A 23,278-nucleotide genomic window follows, 5' to 3' on the forward strand; every position below is an offset into this window, starting at 1 on the left:
CCCACTTTATTCTTTTTCAAAAACGTTTAGAATAAGTTCATTTATGTCTACAAGGAAATTTAATAGGATTTTGATATGAATTGGATTAAACCTATACATTATCATGGTATGTCTCTCCAAGAGTTAAAGTCTTTTTCTTTCGTCAACATTTAATTATTTTTACCACGTAGATTTTATACATTTTGTCAGATTATAGCTTAGGTATTTTATAATCTAAGGAGCAATGGTAACTGGTACTACATTTTAAAAAAAGACTTTATTTATTTGAGAGAGTGCGCTCAAATGCACACAGGTGTGCGTAAGATGGGGGAGGGACAGAGGGGGAAGAAGAGTGGGTAAAGGGAAAGAATCCTAAGCAGACTCTGCACTGATTGGGGAGCCTGATGCCGGGGTCGATCTCAGGACCCCAAGACCATGACCTGAGACAAAATCAAGAGCTAGAAGCTTAACTGACTGAGCTACCCAGGTGCCCCACTGGTATTATATTTTAAATTTCATGTCTACTGCTTCACTGTTAGTATATAGAAATGCAGTTTTTGTGTATTGATCTTATGTGCTGTGACCTTATTGAACTCATTCTGATATTTTGTTTGAAGATTCCTTGGGATTCTCTCCAAAGACAGTCATGCCATCTGCAAATAGAAATAGTTATATATTCTTTTTCATTTCATATGCCTTTAATTTCTTCTTGCCTTATTGCAATAGCTAGAATTTCAGTGGAGTGTTCAGAGTAGTGAACAGATATCATTACCTTGTTTTTGATCTTAGAGGGGAAGAATTTAGTCTTTTGCCATTATGATGTTAGCTGTTGGTGTTTTTGTAGGTGCTTTTTGTGAGTTTGAGGAAGTTCCCATCTATTCTTGGTGTACTCATAGATTGTGTGATTTTTGTTTTAGTTTCTTGATTTGGCAGATTGCATTGAGTTTTGAATATTGAACCAACCTTATATATATGAAATAAATCCTACTTGGTGTTACTCAACTTTTGTATCAACATGGAAGGGACTGGACGAGATTATGCTGAGAGAAATAAATCAAGTAGAGAAAGTCAATTATCATACTTACTTGTGGAGCATAAGGAATAACATGGAGGACATTAGGAGAAGGAAAGGAAAAGTAAATTGGGGGAAATTGGAGGGGGAGATGAAGCATTAGAAACTGTGGACTCTGAGAAACAAACTGAGGGTTTGGGAAGGGAATGGGGTAGGGGGTGGATGAGCCTGGAGCACTGCGTGTGGTGTATAAACAATGAATCTTGGAACACTGAGAAAATAAAATTTAAAAAAATATATACTGTTGGATTCTGTTTGCTAAAATTTTGCTGAGGACTTTAACATCTAAGTTGATAAGAAATATTGGTCTGTATTTCTCTTGTGCTTTGTTTTTGTTATCACGGTAATAGTGGCCTCATAAGATCAGTTGAAATAGTCACTTCTTTTCTGTTTCTGGAAGAGAGTGTGTGAAATTAGTGTTGGTGTATCAGGTTAAAATTTACTACTTTAAAAAAATAAAATCCTCATTGTCCTCAGATGTAGTCACTTTAGGTGAAATCAGCTTTTTCATCATAGAAGGGGTACTTTAGATTTAAATAGGATTTTTACAGGGCTATTTTATGATTAGATGTTCTACCAAATTTCAGATCCAGTGTGCTGCCCCCCCCCCACTTTTTTAAAGTGGCAGGAAAAATGGTACTAGTCATTAATGCATAAGTAGTACTTTGGAACTAGAACTATTATCTAAAGACTTAAGTGATTTACTATAACTAGGCTAAATGTGAATTAGGAAATGATGAAATTATTAATAATAATTACAAAATTATTATGGAAATTGATTCAGTTGTGGAAACAGGGTAATGAAAGTTTTGGTGATTTACTGAAGGCCACAGTTTGTGAACTAAATTCCAAATTCAGTTCACAGTCTATTAAGCCAGTGGTACTTAACTAGGGAGGAACATTTGATTACCACTGGGTCTTTGTCAGAAAGAAAAAAACACATGTGTGTGTACTTGCACACACGCATGCACGCACGTGCACACACACTCACTCACTCACTCACTTTCTCTGGATATGTACCCCTCCTGTCGTAGACTTTTCAGTTACTCATTCCCAGTGCTAAAATGTCACTCAAACAGGAATTTGAGAAAACATAGGGGATTTTGTTTTACATAATTAGTTAAGAACCGTCATACTAAACCATGAACACATAACCTTTTATGTCTGTTTATTTCTTTTGAAAATAGTATGAATCTGGAATTACTTTGATAGAATAAACTTATGGGTAGAAATTTTAAGTTTCAGGAAATTTTAAATTGGAAGTTGCTGTTAAAAATTCACACATGTAAGCAACTTTTGCCCTTTTTTTTAGAATTTCACCTTTTAAAAAATTTTTTATTTTTTAATTTTTTTTTAAAGATTTTATTTATTTATTTGAGAGAGAGAGAATGAGAGGGAGAGAGCATAAGTGAAGAAAGGTCAGCGGGAGAAGCAGACTCCCTGTCAAGCAGGGAGCCCGATGCTGGACTTGATTCCGGGACTCCAGGATCATGACCTGAGCTGAAGACAGTCACCCAACCAACTGAGCCACCCAGGTGCCCCTAGAATTTCACCTTTAAAGTCACAGTGCAAACTTAAGAACATAAAAATACATGTAATTTTTATTTTTATAATTATCATATTATTTAGTGTTCAGTTAGCGATATGATGGAATAGAGACTGATTACAGAATCAGCTTGAAGAGGGGATGATGAGATTGCTACAATTTTCTATATAAGCAGTCTTCTTTCTGTCTCTGGAAAATATCCTTCAAATGACAGTCTAGATCTAGAAAACCATGCTGAAGTCTTGTTTGCCTTTAAAACTTAGTGAAGAAAGTTTTTTTTAAACAAGGAAATGGTCATTTATCTTTTCTCTAGAACGGAGGTGGCAGATACTAATTTCAAGACCCTTTTACTTCAAAATCCTTCTCCATATGCTACTCCAGGCAGCTACTGTTAGTTTATTGGAAGTGACAACAAAGACGAAATCTATTTGGCATTTCTGTTCTAGGCAGTATTTTATTTTTATCAGTTTTGTTTAGTTTAAATGGTATTATGTTGTTCCTGTGTTTTAGTGACATCTTTGGAAATTAAAAATGTTAGTGGGGTGTATTTTTAAAGTTTTTATTTATTTATTTGACAGAGAGAGAAATCACAAGTAGGCAGAGAGAGGCAGGCAGAGAGAGGGGGAAGCAGGCTTCCCGCTGAGCAGAGAGCCTGATGCGGGGCTCAATCCTAGGATCCTAAGATTGTGACCTGAGCTGAAGGCAGAGGCTTATCCCACTGAGCCACCCGGGCTCCCCATTGATAGTGTTTTTTTTTTTTTGTTTTTTTGTTTTTTTAAAGATTTTATTTATTTGACAGAGGGAGAGAGATCACAAGTAGGCAGAGAGGCAGGCAGAGAGAGAGGAGGAAGCAGGCTCCCTGCTGAGCGGAGAGCCTAATGCGGGGCTTGATCCCAGGACCCTGGGATCATGACCTAAGCTGAAGGCAGAGGCTTAACCCACTGAGCCACCCAGGTGCCCCTTGATAGTAGTTTTTAACACAAATTACACAAGTAGTAATTTACAGAGGCTCCGTCCCCAACAAAACAAATAAAACAAAAGGGAGGTTAGCTAGACTATTGGAATTAGGACATTGTTTTAAGAGATAGTTGACCACATAGCCTGTGAACCAGATTTATAGCCTGTAAACTAAGAATGATCTTTACATGTTTAAATGGTTGAAAAAAAAACCAGTATTTTGTGACATGTAACAATTACATGAAATTTCATTTTTAGTGTGTATAAGTAAAGTTTTACTGAAACATAACCATGCTCATTTATATACTGTCCTATGGATGCTTTTATGCTATAATGGCAGAAGGGAGTAGTTGTGACAGAAACCAGGTGGTCTGCAAGGCCGAAAATATTTACCATCTGGCCCTTTATAGAAAAATTTATCATATGGTTTCACTTACTTGTGGAGCATAAGGATAACATGGAAGACATTGGGAGATGGAGAGAAGTGAGTTGGGGGAAATCAGAGGGGGAGACAAACCACGAGAGACTGTGGACTCTGAGAAACAAACTGAGGGTTTTGGAGGAATGAGGGGTTGGGGGTTGGGTGAGCCTGGTGGTGGGTATTAGGGAGGGCACGTATTGCATGGAGCAGTGGGTGTGGTGCATGAACAATGAATTTTAGAACACTGAAAGAAAATTAAATTGAATTAAAAGAGAAAATGTTGGCTATACCTTGTTTTAAGATAATAATGTGACAGTGAATGATTGCTTTGGGGCTGTTTAGTAAAGGAGGGAACTTACTTTGCTGGTATTTTCAACAGTTTTTGAAAAGGAGTAACTTAGAAAATAGCTATTTTTTTAATACAGGTAAATAGTACAAGCAGCCCCCCCCCCTTTTTAATAGAATACAGAGAACATGGAGTTACTAGCCTTAGTTTATAATATGTCTACTCCTGCTTTTATTTCTTCCATAGTTGAGAGGAAGTACATCGCACTAATACTGCCACAGATTTTAGCAGCTTATAATTCCATCTGTGTACTAGGACATTGTATAGCAGCAACGATTTCTCACACTTTTTGCTCTCAACTTCTTTAAGACTTTTAAAAATTTAGAACCCCAGAGGTGTTTTTTTTTTGTTTTTTTTTTTGTTTTTTTTTTTAAATAGGGGTTATATCTATCATCCTTATCACATTAGCAATTGACAGAATTTAAAAATATTTAACAGTAACAGTAATCCATTATATGTTCACAAAAGAACATTTGTGTGAAAAATATTTTCTAAAACAGAAAAATTAGTGAAATTTTTGCAGATCTCTCTTTTTTTTTTTTTAATTTTATTTATTTACTGGACAGAGAGATCACAAGGAGGCAGAGAGAGAGGAGGAAGCAGGCTCCCCGCTGAGCAGAGAGCCTGATGTGGGACTCAATCCCAGCACCCTGGGATCATGACCTGAGCCGAAGGCAGCGGCATAACCCACTGAGGCACCCAGGCGCCCCTTGCAGATCTCTTTAATGACTGTATTGTGGAAGACAATTGGATTTTTTTTTTTTTAAGATTTTATTTATTTATTTGACAGACAGAGATTACAAGTAGGCAGAGAGGCAGGCAGAGAGAGAGGAGGAAGCAGGCTCCCTGCTGAGCGGAGAGCCCGATGTGGGACTCAATCCCAGGACCCTGGGATCATGACCTGAGCCGGAGGCAGAGGCTTTAACCCACTGAGCCACCCATGCACCCCGACAATTGGATTCTTGTGTCTCTTTCTCCATTAAGTCTCCTGGGATATGTTCTTTTGATATGAAGGAAGTCTGGTCATGCACATATATATCGTTAGAAAAAATGTGTTTTTAGATGATTGTGGATGTTTTCTTTGATACTATACCAAAACTCATCAAGTGGTAGATTTTTTGCTTTTTGAGGGGAGGGGGGTCAGAGTTACTGAAGTATAATTTACATAGAATAAAATGGTTTTTTTATAATATAATTCTGTCACTTTTGATTAACCCATAAGTCATATACCCTCTGACCACAGTTATGTAGAATATTTTGGTCCCTCTGAAAAATTTTCTCATGGCTTTATGTTATCAGTCCTCTCCCCTCACTCCCAGCTTCTGGCAACATCTGATCAGATTTTTGTCTCCATAATTTCACTGTTTCCAGAATATCAGGGAGAAGGAATCCCATATAGCATAATGTGTATCTGATTCATCCATGTTGTACAGCTGTCACTAGTTCATTTCTTTTTATTGTATAGATGTTTGTTTATCCACTTAGTAGTACTGGATACTGAGTTGTTCCCAGTTTTGGGTTGATTGTAAATAAAGCCATTCTAAGCATCATGTACAGATTTTTGCATGAACATATGTTTTTATTTCTTAGGTAAATGCCTAGGCATGCTATTGCTGTGTAGGTAGTATGGTAGGTGTATGTTTAAGTATAAGAAGCTGTCAAACTGGCTTTCCAAAGTGGGTGGACCATTTTGCATTACAGTCACCAAATATGTGAAAGTCCCAGTTGCTTTACATATTTACCAACATTTGAGCTTGTTTTTGTTTTAGCCATTTTAATCAGTATTAGAATTTCAGTTTGTATTTCTCTAATGATTAATGATACTGAGAATCCTTTCATGTTAGTGTTTTCCATTCATATCTTTTCAGCAAAGCATGTTATTTTGAATCTTTTGCCCATATCTTTTTTTTTTTTTTTAGAAATTACGTAGACCTAATTATTGGCACGTTTTATTATTCAGTATTTAAAGTTACATGTATTAACATATTCACTGATCTCATGAGAGATTTTTTTTTTTAAAGAGAGCATGCTCATGCATGCACATGCGAGTGGGAGTAGAATTTAGGGAGGGGCTGAGGGACAGGGGGAGAAAGAATCTTTTTTTTTTTTTTTTTTTTTTTTAAGATTTTATTTATTTATTTCACAGATCACAAGTAGGCAGAGAGGCAGGCAGAGAGAGAGGAGAAAGCAGAGAGCCTGATGCGGGGCTTGATCCCAGGACCCTGGGATCATGACGTGAGCTGAAGGCAGAGGCTTTAACCTACTGAGCCACCCAGGCGCCCCAGGAGAAAGAATCTTTTTTTTTTTTTTTAAAGATTTATTTATTTGACAGAGAGAAATCACAAGTAGACAGAGAGGCAGCCAGAGAGAGAGAGGGAAGCAGGCTCCCTGCTGAGCAGAGAGCCCGATGCGGGACTCGATCCCAGGACCCTGAGATCATGACCCGAGCCGAAGGCAGCGGCCTAATCCACTGAGCCACCCAGGCGCCCCCCCAGGAGAAAGAATCTTAAGCAGACTCCATGCCCAGAGCAGAGCCCCAAGCAGGGCTTGATCTCATGACCCTGAGCTCATGACCTGACACAAAATCAAGAGTCTGACATTTAACTGACTAAGGCACCCAGGCACCCCTCATGAGAGAATTCTTTAAGTGTTGGGAAAGTATGCAAATTTTCCAAAATTCTTTCTCTTAAAAGATCAAATTTTATCACTGGCATTGCATACTGTCCGTTGTTTTTCTTGAAGGTAATGGGTTTGGTTTGTTCATTTTTGAGAACATGTCTGTCAGATACCCAAGTCTGAATAACCATGGTTGGTTTAATTCGCAACTCAGTCATGCAGAGGCTTTTTCTTGAGGCAATCGTTGTACTTCAGTATGCAGTAGAAGTGCTTTTGCTTAGTTCCTATTTTGTCATACAGGATATTGAAAAGAAATCTATCCAGGTCAAGATTTAATTAACAATTTTACTGCTTTTCATCAAGGACATTCTTAAATGAAATGAAACTGTCCTTTTTCAGAGAAATATTGTGATATATTTGATCATTTTCCATTATTATGTTTGTTACACTTCAAGTACAGAGATTGATGAAGAAACAAACCCATGTTACAACACTGGGAAGACAGAAAGTTACTGATGTTTTAGGCACATCTGAGCTTGGTATATGGGAGAGAATCTCTTAAGAGCAAATAAAGCTAATATTAAGTTGTTTCATTATTTTATAGGTGCTATACTTGGTAGATCAGAAACTCAGGAGTGTATTTTCTATAATGCTAATTGGGAAAGAGATAAAACCAATCGAACTGGTGTTGAACCCTGTTACGGTGACAAAGATAAAAGGCGACATTGTTTTGCTACCTGGAAGAATATTTCTGGTTCCATTGAAATAGTGAAGCAAGGTTGTTGGCTGGATGATATCAACTGTTATGACAGGTAAGGAAACTTTTTCCTTTTTTATGAGAATGTCGAATAATCCTTGCCACTCCCTTTTTAAAGGGGGAAAGCCCAATGCATGTATTTTCACTTAAAATTTTTTTTAAGATGGGATTATGAAGACCATTATAACATGTTCTAAAGACAAGATACATGTTTTAAAGTAATAAGATAAATATGGCATGTTTATATTTTATCTTTGATACACTTTGAATAATCCACCAAGTATTGAGATAGAACCATTTTTTCCCCTATATTATTAGGATGATAAACTATTTTTAATGTCAATTTTGAGGAAAAGGGATTTTCAAAATTGCTTTAAAAGATAGTATATCTTTTGAAAATCTATCCTGTATCTTCAAAGAAAGTAAGGCTTCATAATAGTATTTAATTTTCTTTTAGTTTCCCTCTTTATGTATCTGGAAGAAATTGATCTTACTGTGTTTATTTTTTCCTTGCAAAGTGGGCCTTTGTTCTATACCTCTGAGAGACATTTTAACTTGATATTTGGCATGACATTAGTACTAACAGAGTCCTTATAGAAAGTTACATTTTATTTAGAAAATTTTGCTTAAATTGTTTTATTCTGTATTGGAAATAAAATACAGTAGGCATGTTATTGACTAACTGTGATCTTTTGTAAGGAGTCCCATAGATGTTTGGCTGATCACTTAAATTGCCTGGGCCACAGGATTCCCACTGTGGGTGGGTGCTAATGACTGGCAGAGGCTGCAAAGTCCTAGATAAATGACATTTTGGAGCCAGAAAATACTGAATATACTCATGGAACACTGGATACTTGCCTATCCACTTTCAGGAGCTTTAACTGATTACCATTAACCTGTGCTTGATTAGCCATATGTAGTTAATAGCAAAATGTGTAGAATAAGCCCATGAAAATTGAATTCTCAATTTTTCATTAGAAATTAAAATCTTAGGTATATATGTAGTATTTAGGATATACTTCTAAATCTCTGAAATTTCCAGGGATTTTTTTTCTCTGTAATTACACATTTTAGCTGGATTTCCGATTCTTAGCCTCTCTATTAATAGAGGTGATCATCAAGTGATACCTGTTATTATGTAAAGGAAGTAGGGCCAGTAGGAAAACAGGATGGAGGTTCCTCAAAAAGTTAAAAATAAAACTACTCTCTGATCTGGCAGTTCCACTTCTGGCTGTTTATCAAGGAAATGAAAATACTAACTTGTAAAAAGATACATACACCCCTATGTTTATTGCAGCATTATTTACAATAGCCAAGATATGGAAGAACCTGAGTGTCTGTTAATGGATAAGGAAATGTGATGTGTACACACACACAGGAATATTGCTCAGCCTTTAAAAAGAGAAATCTTGACATTTGAGACAAAAATCGATAGACCTCGAGGGTGTTATGCTAAGTGAAGTTAGTCATATAGAGAAAGGCAAATATCGTATGATCTCATTTATAATGTAGTCTAAAAAAAAAAAAAAAAAAGAACTCCTAGATATAGAGGCCAGGGGTTTGGGGGAGTGGATAATTGGGTGAAATGGTTGAAGGTGATCAAAAGGTACAAACTTCCAGTTATAAAACAAGTCCTGGGATTGTGATGTATAACGTGGCAGCTGTAGTTAATAAAACTGTATTGTATGCTTGAGAACTGATGAGAGGAGATATTTTTTTTCTTCTTTTATAGAAGGAGTTGGGGAGGGGCAGAGAGAGTAAGAGAGCTGGGCTCCATCTCACAACCCTGAGATCATGACCTGAGCTGAAATCCAGAGTCAAACGCTTTGCAGACTGAGCAACCCACATGCCCTGATAAGAAAGTAGATCTTAACAGTTCTTATCACAAGAAAAAAAATTTGTAACTGTGTATGATATTTGATGTTAACTAGTTTATTGTGATCATTTCACAGTATGTACAGATATGAAAATACTATGTTGTATACCTGAAATTAATGTGGTATTATTTCAGCTTTATCTACCAAAAAAAAAAAAATTAAAAAATTAAAAAAGCAGTAGGAAGAAAGTCTTTACCCAAATTACTTCTTATTAATTAGTTGAAACCGGGGATCCTTGTTCTTTTTGTGGTAAAAACTATTTGTCTCACCTGAAGAATAGTTAAAAGATTCAAGAAAGGTCAAAGTACGGAGGAAAAGACAATGATAAAAAGAAGAGTGAAATTGGATGGTGAAAAGTACTTTTTTAAATTAATTAAGCTAGGTACTTAATCATTTTTACTTCCTATAATTTGAGGAATGATTCTAAATATTAAACATTTAAATTTATACATTTTTATGACTTAAGATTTCACTTTCAGTTGTTTTTTACTTTCTACTAAATAGATATTGGTATAGATTTAATTTTAATCTTTGATTTTGTTAAAATAGTCTTCTCCCTGAAATTTCTTAAGCTTCCCATTTTAAATTCAACCTTATTATTCTAACAGCCATCACAAAAGTTTGCCGTGTATTTGTAAGATAGATCTTTAAATTCACCTGATGTTTATTAGCAGTGTTTAAAGGTTTGATTTTTTTTTTTAATAGGTATAGCTGTGTCTTATTAGCAGCTGACTAGGGTTTGTTCTAGCAACTAAGTCCCTATTTCTTCAGCTCCCCAGTCAACCTAACTCATATCAGGTTTTGAGTTATTAGGTTCTGTATGTTGTTCCATGATGTTCTCTACTTGTTGGTTATCTTAACCCTGTTCATTTTTTTTAGCGCATTTAAATCTACTGCAAAAAAAAACACTCTTCAATTCCCAAACCTAGCTTGGGTCTCTGATGTTGAGATAGGTTCTGCCATGAGAGGAACTTGCATCATTTTGTGTGTGTATATTTATATGTATAGATGTATTTATGTGTACACACACACATAGTTTTATTTATAGTGTTCAGTTTTTGTATTCATGCAATGGGAAAGGTATATTTCCTGTAAAAGAAAGCACTCATAAACCAAATTTCTTCATTGGCTTTATGTTCCTTTTCATGCTTTTCTAATAATTAAAAAAAAAAAAAGATGATTGCCTTAGATTGATCGTTAAAAACCAAATTAAAGCAGTGGTCTCATGGAGCTCGTATGATTGCTATGGGAACAGCTGGGTTTTTTTGTTTGTTTGTTTTGTTTTGTTTTGTTTTTTATGAAATTTAGTAACAGGATTACTGGAACGTTTTTGGCTTTTTAAAATTTAATTTTTTTAAAAAATTTATTTGACAGAGTGCAAGAGAGCATAAGCAGAACAACAGAGGGTGAGGGAGAAGAAGACTCCCCACTGAGCAGGGAGCCTGATGCAGGGCTTGATCCCAGGACTCTGGGATCATGACCTGAGCCGAAGGGCAGTCCTTTAACCAACTGAGCCACCCAGGCACCCCATTTTTGGCTTTTAAGAATTGATCACTGGTTATTAATAAAAATCTTGAAGTTGACTATGAATAACATTTTCATTATTTTATCTCTGAGAAGAATTTTAGAAAAACACTCACTACAGATTCAGTTTAATGTTGATTTTAATTATTTCTCTTTTTGTTTGTTTATAGGACTGATTGTATAGAAAAAAAAGACAGCCCTGAAGTGTATTTTTGTTGCTGTGAGGGCAATATGTGTAACGAAAGGTTTTCTTATTTTCCGGAGATGGAAGTCACACAGCGTAAGTTCACAGGGAAAACACATAGGTCTGTTCAACTAGTACACTGAAAACAAAGAATATTTGTGTTGATGTAATAATTTACTCCTACCTTCTCCTACTCTCATTTTTCTCCTCTAAGATTTGATACTATAATAAATACTTATTGTGCAATTTTATAGACCAAATCTTAATTGTTTTTTTCCTTCTATTTTCCACAGCGACTTCAAACCCAGTTACACCTAAGCCACCCTATTACAACATATTGCTGTATTCCTTGGTGCCACTTATGTTAATTGCGGGGATTGTTATTTGTGCATTTTGGGTGTATAGACATCATAAGATGGCCTATCCTCCTGTACTTGTTCCAACTCAAGTAAGTTATTTTCTTGTACTTTGTGCTGTTTTGAGTTGTATATTTTAAAGAAATATTACTGTGGGGAAACCCACTGGGTTATTATGAATAATTTTCTTTGGTGTTACTTTTTGAATGTTTATTGTTATGGCATCTATGGCTAAGTTTCCAAACTTATTAACTTGATATATCCTAAACTTCTCTCACTTAGGAGTTGAGGTAGAGTAGAGTAAAGGGTATTATGTTCTTTGGACAGTTTTATTGTCATTGTAGGACTTTCAGGTGTGAGATTCTCCCTGCTTTGTTTCTTGAGAAGTAATTGATGGTGGAGAAGGGGTGGTTATGATCACTTTCCCTTCTTTTCTTTCACATTCTTTCCCCTCTATTCTTTCTTCCATTCCTTAATTTTTGTGCCATTTTCAGGCTTGCCAGATATCCTTTGTTTATCCTATTTGCCAAATTATCCTTTTAACCATAGGGAGGGATTTAGTACTGTAATCAAGAAAGTGTGGAAAAGAGAGGTTTCACAGAGGCATTAGGAAAGTATATCCAAAAAATGTTTTTGGTAAGAGCTGCAGATGAGTAGTTTTTGTCATCATTTACTTTGGTAGTTCCAAGTGTTGTTTTGTTTTGTTTTTTTGTTTTTGTTTGGGGTTTTTTGGTTTTGTTTTGCTTTGCAGCAGATCAAATGTGTACTGAAGACTAAAAGCTTTTTTTTTTTTTTTAAGACCAAAAACTTTTTTAATGCCCCTAATTCTCCCTCTCCTGACTCTGAATATACCTGAAAATGTGGTTGTAGTGGGTAATCAGATTAAATTCATGTTATTTTCCTCATTCTTCCTATCGTGTAGACAGTTGGCACTGGTACAGTGGTTTACAAGCTCTTTTAATATAAGTAGTTAATATTCTGCAGGCTGAGGAGAGGTGAAAACTGTAGTTATACTTTGAGACATCTTTAAACTCTAGTTTTTACCCTGTTTCTTTTAACTCTTAAGATCAGATTACCTTGGCCTTCTGGATCTCTTGGTTTAACTTTGTTTCTCTAATACCACTAGGATTAATGGTTAAAACATGATAGAAGAATGGTAGAGTCCTATAATTTAATGACCAAAACAACTTCTTCTCTGTAAGCTTTATTTACATAACATACTTCTTTCTCAGTACTTGCAGCAATCTGTTAGCATTAGATTAGTGATCCACGTAATCTTTGTAAGATGTGTATATGGAACCCAAAGGTAAAGTATCCTATTCAGTAAAGTAGGGGTAAACACACAGTTTTGTACAGCTGAAATATTTTAACTTTTAAACATTAGTAATTAAATTGTAAATTTATTAAAAATTATCTGTGAAAGTGTTTTAAAAATAAAAATTTTAGTGCCTAATAAATATATGTAGTTTATTCCTAATAGCTGTAGACTCCCCCTTATCTTCTTTTGGTGATAACTATTTTTTCTTTTATTTCTGTATTTAGAAGAGAGAGTGTTTAGTAGTTAGAGTAGTGTCTGAATTTAGTTTGTTTTATGAAAGAAACAAACTGGAAACTAAATTTAAAAACAGATTTGTTGTTTTATAATAGAACTTTAAAAATAATAATGTATTCTTATAGATAATATTGATATTTTTATAATGGCACAGAGATATGATTGGGCTTTTTTAAAAGGGCTCGGTATCCTATATATGAGGCCACTTTATTTAGAAATGCTAATTAATTCAAGGGTTTAGACTTTTAAAATGGGACGATGCAATTATTATTCATAAATAACTGAGAAATAGGAATCTTCAATGAATGTGCCATTTCTGTGGATTTTAGATATTTGCTGCCATGTTAATGTCATTGTACACATTTATTTAGCACTTGAATTGCTCTGTGGCAAATTTGCGTACATTGTATGAATTACTGAAAAATGAAAATTAGATTTAAAGTTTTGTAATGGAATGATCTAGAATGGTCAAGCTTTGTTAGGAAAAATATAAAGAATGCCCAACTAGGGTTTCTTTCTGTGATAAACTGTGTTTTAGAAGAGGGGTTGTCTTCAATTTGAAACTTCATTTATGTCATCACTCACTGTGTCTCAAACAGTATAGTGTCATATTTTAAGTCTCATTCTTGGTGAGAGGTTTATGCATAGTAATTCTGCAACCGCCAAGTGCCCATCTTGTTACAAAATGCCCAGTTTTATCTCCAATTTCAAAATAATTATTGATAATAACAGCAAGCATTTATTTGAACACTTACAGTGTACTAGGGTACTGGTAAGTTACACATATTAAGTTTATACATATAAGAATATGTAAAAACATAAAATAGATAATTTTTTCCCATGATTTCTCAATTGTGACTGGCATATAAGGCTCATCTTTAGAATTTGTTATAAAATACTTGTGGGCCACAGCCCTGTAAGTATGGAGTATTATGTTTCTGATAGGTTTTAAGGGTGATTGTGGTGACCAGCCAGGAGTGAAAAGCACTGAATTCATTTTACCTCACAGCGTTGTTTATGTAGTTTTAATTTCCATTTTATAGATAAAGAAATTGAGACCCAGAAAAGGTCACAAGTGTCAAAGCTGCAATCTGAATCAAGGACTCCAATACTAAAGCTTTGCTCTTCTTCCTGCTTATGCTGTTCTGCCTCTTTTTTTTTTTTTTTTCCTAGAAAGCTGATGTCTCTGGTGTTTTAGATAATTCGGTAAACATTCCTGCCATTTCAAAATCATTCTATAGGCCAGTTTATTTTCCCATTTTGGATGTTGAAAAGTTTGACCACCAAAATGAGCAACAATATTTCATTATCTCACCAAGGACAATAAAGGTCATGGATATGTACAAGGACATATTCATGTGTTTTTCATTAAAAAAAATTTTAGCACCTTTTTCAGCATGATTGGGTTGTAGGTAAGGACTCCTGTGCAGCTGAGTTGAGAGTGCCAGTCCCTACTAGTTACTCAAGACTTTTACGAGGGATAGGTTAGTTAAAATGGGATAGATGGTTAAAACAAGATAGTAAGGGAGACATACATTTGAAGTCTTAAGGTGATTTCTGTATTTCACTCCATATTCATGTCCCCATGTTCAAAGCTTAATTCCAAGACTGGTTAGAAAAAGATCTTATATTCTTATGGATTTCTGAAACATTTTTCCTCCAAATCTTCAAACACTTAGAGTGATAAGAAATTTTTCCTTCCTTTCTTAGGCAACTTTTCCTTAAAGCTTTGGCAAAGACTGGTTTGTGAATTAACTTCTCTCTTACATGACATTAGTCTCATTGTGATAATATCTCATTGACAGGTCGTTCCTACAATAAGAACTATACTTGAAGAGAATTTATAGTGAATGTCACAGAGCAAGCTGAAGTTAGGTATACTGTGATCATTCTTTGGTCTGATTTCAGTCTTTTATTCTCATTGGGGGATAAAAAATCAGTCTTATGGAATCCTGGAAGACAAGAGATACCCACATATATCTCCTTACTAAGCTGGTTCAGACAGCTAAATTGTGGGATTCTTTCTAAGACCCCAAGATAGAATTTCTTATGGTGTAGTATTTTATTGTGAAGGAATGATTTAAGGATATACATGCTTTAAAATCTGGTCTTATGGTTCTTAGTAACCAGTAAAGAATATTAATTCTCAAATCTAGCATAGTTCGAGGCATGGAAAATATTTTTTTTTCTTTTAAATTGAAGCCATTCTTCTTTCTTTATAACCTATAACTATTACATCTCTAACAGTATCTTCCCCGTCACCCTCAATGAAAGCCTGGGAGACAGCCGCTGCTTTTTTGGCCCTGTCATTTACCAAGTCCTATTCATTCACTTTTTCATCCTTCTTGATCCTGTTGTAGTTCAGGGCATTATTACATCTGAGGCTGAGATTATTTCTGTGATCTCATAGCTGGTCTTCTCTTTCTCTCTATCTGTCCCTATTGCTGTAGAATAGCATTTTACATGTCTGATTGTGTTGCTTCTGTTTTTAAAAATATTTGAGGGGTCTCAGTGCTCCACAGCAAAGAATACAAAATTGAGAGTATGACATGGGGCTTCCATACTTCAATACATTTACCTTTTTATTCTTTCCTCCCATATTCTAGAGGCATATCCCTCATATGCCTCTAGAATAATACTAGTTATGTACTGTCCTTGAAAGAATTGAGAAAATAGTAAAGTCAGTTTGTCTTGTGTTAAGTCAGATGAATAACCCCAGTTGAGAGAGGTTCTAGTCATTTGTGTGCATGGTCCAGTCTCCCCCTTGACTGTAAACTCCCTGAAGACCAGCTGCGTATTGTAGTCACTGCTGTATTTACATAGTGTTTGTGCTTAGTATAACAGTTCTATAAGTGATGAATTGCCAAATTTGACTTTGTCGCATTTAGAATTATATTGAGATAATAATGCAACATGTCCAGGGATTCATTTAATAAGGAGCTTTAGGGCTTAGTTTTAAGATAAATCTAGAGGCCATATTTCTTTAGGGTAAAATAAGTTGAAGTATTCCAGGCTTTCATAAGACAAAGCCAGTATTCAGTTCTTTCTGGAATCACAAGCTTGAAGCATCTTTTTAATTTACATCCTGTAGGTCCTTTTCTTTTATCTGTGCTGAAACTGTCTTTCCACATGTAGGAATTTGCTCTTGTAACCTGCAGTGAGTAAACTGAACACAAACTGGTTTTTCTAGTGCCGGTGAATCAAGAACAGGAGGGAATGGCTGCATTGACTCTGTGATTAAGAAGTCTTACTGTGGTTAGAGGTAATGTGGTTCCAATAAAAGTGTTTGCATCGCTTTCAAAACCATATGTGAGCTGAAGTTTCCTGTTAATAAGATCTATATTTATGCTGATAAAAGCACTTGATAAGAAAGTGGATTTTAGGGGCTAAAAATTACCTACCTTTAACAAGGTATGAAGTTAACTTCTTGTTCATTTTTAAAGGCTATTTAAGTAGCACTATTACTATTGCAACAGTAATGCCTACTTAAATGACATCAGTCTCTTCAGTTCTTCACGGCAATGACATTTTGTTTAGATTTTGATCTGATAAAGAGTAAAGACTTTCAGATGTTTGGGATACTGATTTGGGCATACAAAATAATCCTGCTGACCTTAATATTAAAGTAATAATAGGTTATTGTTTCATGCTATGTCAAATTACTATCCACTGAGAAACAGCCATCTGTGAAAATGCTGTGTAGGATTTCCTGTTGAACTTGAGTCTATATATGTACCCATTTAAAATTAATAACATACTGAAAGGGTAGCATAACATCATCATTCAGGCAACTCAGTTTAGGAAAGGGTACTGTTTATTTGTTGAGGATGCAGGAGAAATTTACTAAAATTAAATGAGTATTAATATGCTAATATTAAGTTATACTTGCAAAATGAGTATCACATCTATAGAAGCACATCTTGAAATAGGTTGATTCACTTTCTCTTTCCTTTTAAATTATTTTTAAGAATTAATTTCACATACTTGCCTGTTATAATAAGACAAATTATACAGAAGGAAGTGTGCAAAAGAAAGGTGATAGAACCATTTATTCTTCCTTTTTTTTTCTTTATCACTTTCCTGAGATAATCAATTTTAACAGGTTGGTATGTATCCTTTGACACCTTTTTCTAATCTAATTTGTTTGAGTATATGTTTTTTTCCCCTTTATATAAACTACAGAATGTTATTTCACAATTGGTTTCTTTTAATTTAACAGTATACTGAGGAGAGCTTTTCAGCTCAATACTTTTCAATCTCATTCTGATTAAGTGTGTGTTCCTAAGTGAAATTTAGTAGAGCTATAATGTATGCTCATGAAATAATCAAAATATGATGTTTTATTAGCTTAGAGTTGGTGTTAGGTTTTTACTAAGACCTGGAACCTGCATTTCACAAATTTTTTTAAGTGCCTTACTTTTATTTTAGCATGTTTCAAGTATGATGATATCATGCTCTTATCTTGCAGTTGAGCATCTTTTTGTTTGTTTATATATGCCTAAGAAATAGTGCAGGGTTCCTACAGAAGAAAGGAAGACTTCCTTTCTTCTCTGTTCTACGTTTGTGTGTGATTATTTTTGTTACAACTTAAGTTTTAGGTATACTTCTAATTGTGGGGATAAGTGTCATAAATTATTTGTAGACTTGCAGCTTGGCAATAAATTACTCTCTTAGGTGTATAAGAGCTGTTTTACTTAACAAATGCATGGACAGGCCCACTTAGAGATCTGCTAAATTCCATGTCCAAAAGCAAAAAGGAAAGGGAAGCGGGGGGGGGGGGACCTTTATCCAAATCTTAAAACAAGTTAAAGCTGTATATTAAAGTTAATAGCGAAGGTACTTCATTTCTAAAGACGACTTCCATTCAGTTTTTAAAATCTTGAGTTCAGTTTTCCTTTAGACTGTGGAGGGCCCTATCTTCCACTTTGCAAACGGGACTGATGCATATAGAGCAGAGTACATAATTTCTCCTTTTTCTTGTCTGGTTAGGAGATGGAAGATAGGAAGAAGTGACTTGGCTTTTCTCTCAGTTTTTATTTCCTGAACCTCATTGTAGATCTCTTCCTTCATTCCTTGCTACCTCACTGTCAAATTTTTTCTGTTAATTTGAGATAAGAAAAATGAAAGAGCCCATTTGTTAGTGAGAGCTGCTTGTATCACATAGGCAGCAGGTGTTCGGGTTTGCTTGTTTGGTTTCAGTTGACCCACTGACCCAGTGCCTGAGTGCCTGTCGTGTGCCGCACATCATGCTGCTGGGTAGTGGCGAGCAACAGAGGGACTGTTCTTGCTGGCCTTTTTGAAGTCCACAGTTGATATGTAGGTGAACAAAAATTGGGTTGGTTGGTCGTTTGACTTTGCAGCTTGGAAATGAAAGGTGAAGACAATTTTGGTCTGACTTCAGTTCTGTAGTGACTTGGAGCCACACCCAGGGTACCTAATATTAAGTGTTCAAAACATATTAGCTGTTGGGGCACCTGGTGGCTCAATGGGTTAAGCCTCTGCCTTTGGCTCAGGTCATGATCTCAGGGTCCTGTGCTCAAGCCCCGCACCCGCATCCGGCTTTCTGCTCAGCAGGGAGTCTGCTTCCCGCCCCCGCCCCACTCTTTGCCTGCCTCTCTGCCTACTTGTGATCTCGCTCTCTCTGTCAGATAAATAAATAAAATTAAAACAAAACAAAACAAAAACATGTTAGCTGTTATTTCCAACAGAATAGCAGCTTCAAAATTGTTGTCAAAAGGTCTATTTATTAAGGCCTTTGTAAATATATATTTATATGTAAGTCATTTGAAATTAGTGCAATGAAGGATTTTATTTTGAGTACTCTGTCAAGGACTACACAGAGCACTTTACACTGATTAATATTTCCACACCCCACGATATAGGTTCTGTTTTATTAAGTCCATTTCATAGATAAGAGAAATTAAGGCACAGATAGGTGAAGTGTCTTGGCCTAGTGTCAGTCTGCTGAGTAGTAGAGTCTGGACATTTAGACCCAAGGATTATTATTCATTGAGGTAATTTTAACAGAATGGCTTATTTTAGTAAATAATTAGGGGGGACATAAAAAACTATAGTAGGATAAAGGGAGGGATCGGAGTATATAAATTATATTTAAAATAGTTTTTATTATAAGTACATATAAACATAACCATTTTTTCACATCACAATTCCATAATTTCCATAATGTATAGCATGATCCTTTTCCTTTTTTTTCAGCTTTACTTGCAGAATACAAATGTTAAAATAAATAAAAATAAAATTTCTAATAAACCTGGTGCTTCTGAGCAGTGGCCAGAAGGTGAATGGATATCCCTTACATCTAGTTCACACTTTTAAACCCCATTGCTAGCTACGCTGAGGAGCTACCTTCTTTTTAGGGAACTTATTCAGAAACCTCTTTCAAAGGATCTGTCTTTGCCTTGCTTTCAGGAGTTAGATGAGAGAAATCGAGGAAGTAGGAGTTGATAAATCATAATGGAATTTTGAAGATCTAATTGGATAGAATGATGGCTGTGTATTTGGCAGTATCAATACTATTGAATCTGTTAATGTATAATGTCTTGCTTTCCCTAGCTCAGAAGCATTTGTTTTGATAGATGCCCTATATTATTTCTTTATAGATTCTATTTCAGTCTGCCTGGCAATAATCTTTTTTAAAATCAGCAATTGTAAAATTTCTTAGAGCATGAGATAATTAGATAACTAAGATGAGACAAATTCAGAATTTGTTGGTTTTCAAATACTTTGGATTGGTGGGGGGAGCTTAAATCTTCTTGATAGTCCTAAGAAAATATTTAGTGAGTTATCAAAGAATATATATGTAAATCTTAGGTTTAAATAGTAAGAGAAAAATTTTAGTATATGTCATATATGCTTGTTTATAGTAAATAAATGAACCAAAATCCTATTTCTAGAAAGATTTCTTTCTGTTCCTGTTCTGTACATCTAACTGCCTGCTAAATATTAGCACTTAGGTATCTCCAAGCACTTAACCATTCTGTGGTAATGATCTCTCCAAACTGAGTTCTCAGTAAATAGAACCAGTAACCATTTGGTGGCACAAGTCAGAAATTTTAGGATGTATCTCAGTACTGTTTTCCCACCTAGTGTGTCTCCCTTGAGTACTTACTCCATTTTCCAAGGATTCTCTCCTTAGGAAAATCTCTTATTTAACATGCCTGTAGAAGTCCACTTTCACCTTATAGGTGCTCAAAGTACTGAATTCCTTTTTACTGCTCTTTTATAATTATAGATTCATCAGTGTGGTGTCTTTGATGAGTCTTACTTCCTCCACACTATAGTAAGTACCATGAGAAGCTGGGGTAGTCAGGGCCTGGCACAAGTAGGCACTCAGGGATTTTTTGAGTGAATGGAGAAGTCCTATTTATTCTTTTTTGATGTTTGGCAATACAATTAAATTTCTTTACTTCTTAAGGAATAAGCAACTAGTCTCTTTCTTATCCAGCAGCCTCATTAGTTGACATTAATATGCTGATTTGGTTTTCATGATTATCTCCAGTTATAGCACATGATACTCAGGTTTCCATTTTCTATGTTGTGAATTCAGATGGTTTTATTTGGTTACTTTTTGTCCATGTATTTCAGTGATTTAATTTTTTTGGATTCTGTTTTGACCCTTTTATTTTGGAACATAGTTTACACATTGAGGCCTGTTCTTGTTTAGCTTGATCTTATTGCTTGTTCTTATTTAGCTTGATCATTCTCTGACTTACTCTAGTGTTCATTTATTGATAAGTATATAAAGATGCATGGATAGCACCTACTTGCATAGTGCAATTGAAGTGGCAGTTTATCTCTGTAGTACCTGTAATGAAAACAAAACCTAAGAGATACATAGACCTTGGGAAGTTAAAGTCTAGTTACTCAGTTAGCATGTATATCTTTTAAGGGATGAATTATACTTTGGAGTACTGATAAGATGATTTTATAGTAGGATTAGCTAAGCCTTTTAGATGAATTATAAATAGTCCTGAATCATTATCACAGGAGAAAATCAAGAAGGAAGCAAAACTAGTTAAACTACTGGTACATATGAGTTGTCACATCTTTTTTGTCAGTGCTATTCTCCGTATAAATATTATAGAAATATTGGAAATGGCAGATATACTCAGTGACTGGAGGGATTTGAAGCCTTCTTTTACATTGGTGGCAGTCTTTCTCTTAATTTTAAATTTAGTCCCCAAACTATTTTAGGATGACTGTGAAAATGAAAAATCATGTTCTCCTTCAGTATCTGAATGTCCTCAGACTGAAAAATATGTATGGATACTTATTCCCAGGGCCACCCCTGATTGACTTCTTCACTCTCTATGTAGCCAGTAAGTCAACAGTGGGCCTGGCCTGTCACTGTATTCTACTTAATTCTCATTTTTTTATTTCTCCCGTCTTATTTTCTTACCCTAGTATATTGTTTATGTTGCACACACTAGAAACATGTTGCACACTAGAAACATTCTTCTATTACGATTCTGCTATATTCCATGACAAGGGAGTGAAGCAGTTCAGGAAATGGGAGATTTTAGAGAGTCTTAAAACAACTGCCAGAGTGTGGGCTGAGGAACTTATTCTAGTTATATAAAAATTCCTTCTGTGCTGCTTCTAGATTTTGTTTAAGGCAGTACTGCCCTCTGCTGTCCAAAGCCAGTTCTAACGCATATTTTCTAAAATTGCTCCTTTTATTCTTCCAGTTTAGACTCTAGAACTTCTTAGAAAAACAAGTAACAATTATTTGACTTGCTGTAGTTTATTTGCTAGCTTGAAGTTCATTGGATCAAGTAGTTTGGGCCATACTAGATTCGTCTATACAATAATGCCCCTCATCTGAAAGGTAATATCCAAGTTTTTTGTTTGTTTGATATTACTTTCCTCTCTTTATAAGGAGAGTGTTCCCAATTCTTATTTTAAAAATATGATACATTGGATCATTGCCAACTTTTAAAAAGCTAAATCATTATTCTCCTTCCTTTGCTTTTGTAACTGATGTGTCATTTTTCATTTCACTCTGGATATAAATCGTAATTTCTTTTGCCTGTGTTTTTTCTTCACAAGCACGCCTTTCATATAATGATAGAGGTAAGATGCATTGATGTTTGTTTTATGGTTGTGGAACTTTTTGTGGATGCATATTAAACATTTTGTTCTTAGATTTTCATTGTTGTTGTTGCTTTATTGTGCATCCTTTATAAATTTATGTTAAGGAATTTTTTTTTTTTACCACTTTTAGTATTAAAAATATGATTGATTTGCCATAGCAAATTTTTTTTTGTTTTCAAAGAGTTCTTAACCTCATTTATACTTACCTGAGTTGGAATGTAGAAACAGCTGTTCTAGTTGATGAGATGTTAACACCTAATGACTAGTGTGTCACTAGCTTAAATGTGAGCATATGCTCATTTTTACCAGGAGCTGACTTTCTGGTAAAACCCATTATCCTTTAATGTGAAATCTATATTTTCAAATAGTTTCTTTCTTCTGTAGCCTCCTTAGCATATGGGCTGGCTAGAGAAGTATAAGTTGATTTTTTGCTCTCTAGAGATTGAAGGCTTTATTTTAGATTAGAATTCACCCTTCCCACTTGAGAACTCAGAAGAATCAAATGATCACAGACTACTTAGCAGCTCTTCACTTTTGCTAATTTATTTCAGTCTTCAGTATAGTAATTTTATTGGGTAGCGGTGTTGGGATGGGCACACGGCTTTCAGTGATTGCCATTTGTTGTTCCTCAACATGATGTCTTCTGATGCCGTAATTTTCATATACAAATGGGTAAAGAAGTGATGTAAGTGGAGGCACGTTCCACTGCATGTCTTCGTAACTATGCATCATAGTGTGGGGATTGCAAGAGAACAGGAGATCAGAAAAAGTTTACAGGAATTCCCTGGTCCATACAGTTGAATCCCCAAAGCTGGTTTTCTGTGTAGCAGGACCAAGTCATGTTTTATGACAATATTAGAGTGTTGCTGTCATTGTGAAGTACAAGCCCGAATTTGTCTTGCCAGGTGTTGATACATTTTAAAAGTATAAATCTTTATTCCTAGAATCAAGTACAGTTGACCCTTGAACAATGCAGG

The 23,278-nt window shown here is 35.2% G+C and overlaps 1 protein-coding gene across 2 annotated transcripts in view; it reads left to right on the forward strand.

Moving 5' to 3' along the window:
* The window catches only part of ACVR2A (activin A receptor type 2A), an 84,663-nt gene that overhangs the window by 42,105 nt on the left and 19,280 nt on the right, over positions 1-23,278 (forward strand). Inside the window, exons 3-6 of one of the 2 annotated variants that reach the window (XM_045066545.1) lie at positions 7,542-7,749; positions 11,266-11,375; positions 11,573-11,727; positions 22,257-22,280. In XM_045066545.1, coding sequence (XP_044922480.1) covers positions 7,542-7,749; positions 11,266-11,375; positions 11,573-11,727; positions 22,257-22,280 — 497 coding nt within the window. The remainder of the gene's footprint in view (positions 1-7,541; positions 7,750-11,265; positions 11,376-11,572; positions 11,728-22,256; positions 22,281-23,278) is intronic. The other variant, XM_013059051.2, reaches the window with a different exon arrangement.

This window comes from Mustela putorius, unplaced genomic scaffold (assembly GCF_011764305.1).
Source record: "Mustela putorius furo isolate JIRA1106 unplaced genomic scaffold, ASM1176430v1.1 tig00003867_pilon_pilon_pilon, whole genome shotgun sequence".
Lineage (NCBI taxonomy): Eukaryota > Metazoa > Chordata > Mammalia > Carnivora > Mustelidae > Mustela > Mustela putorius.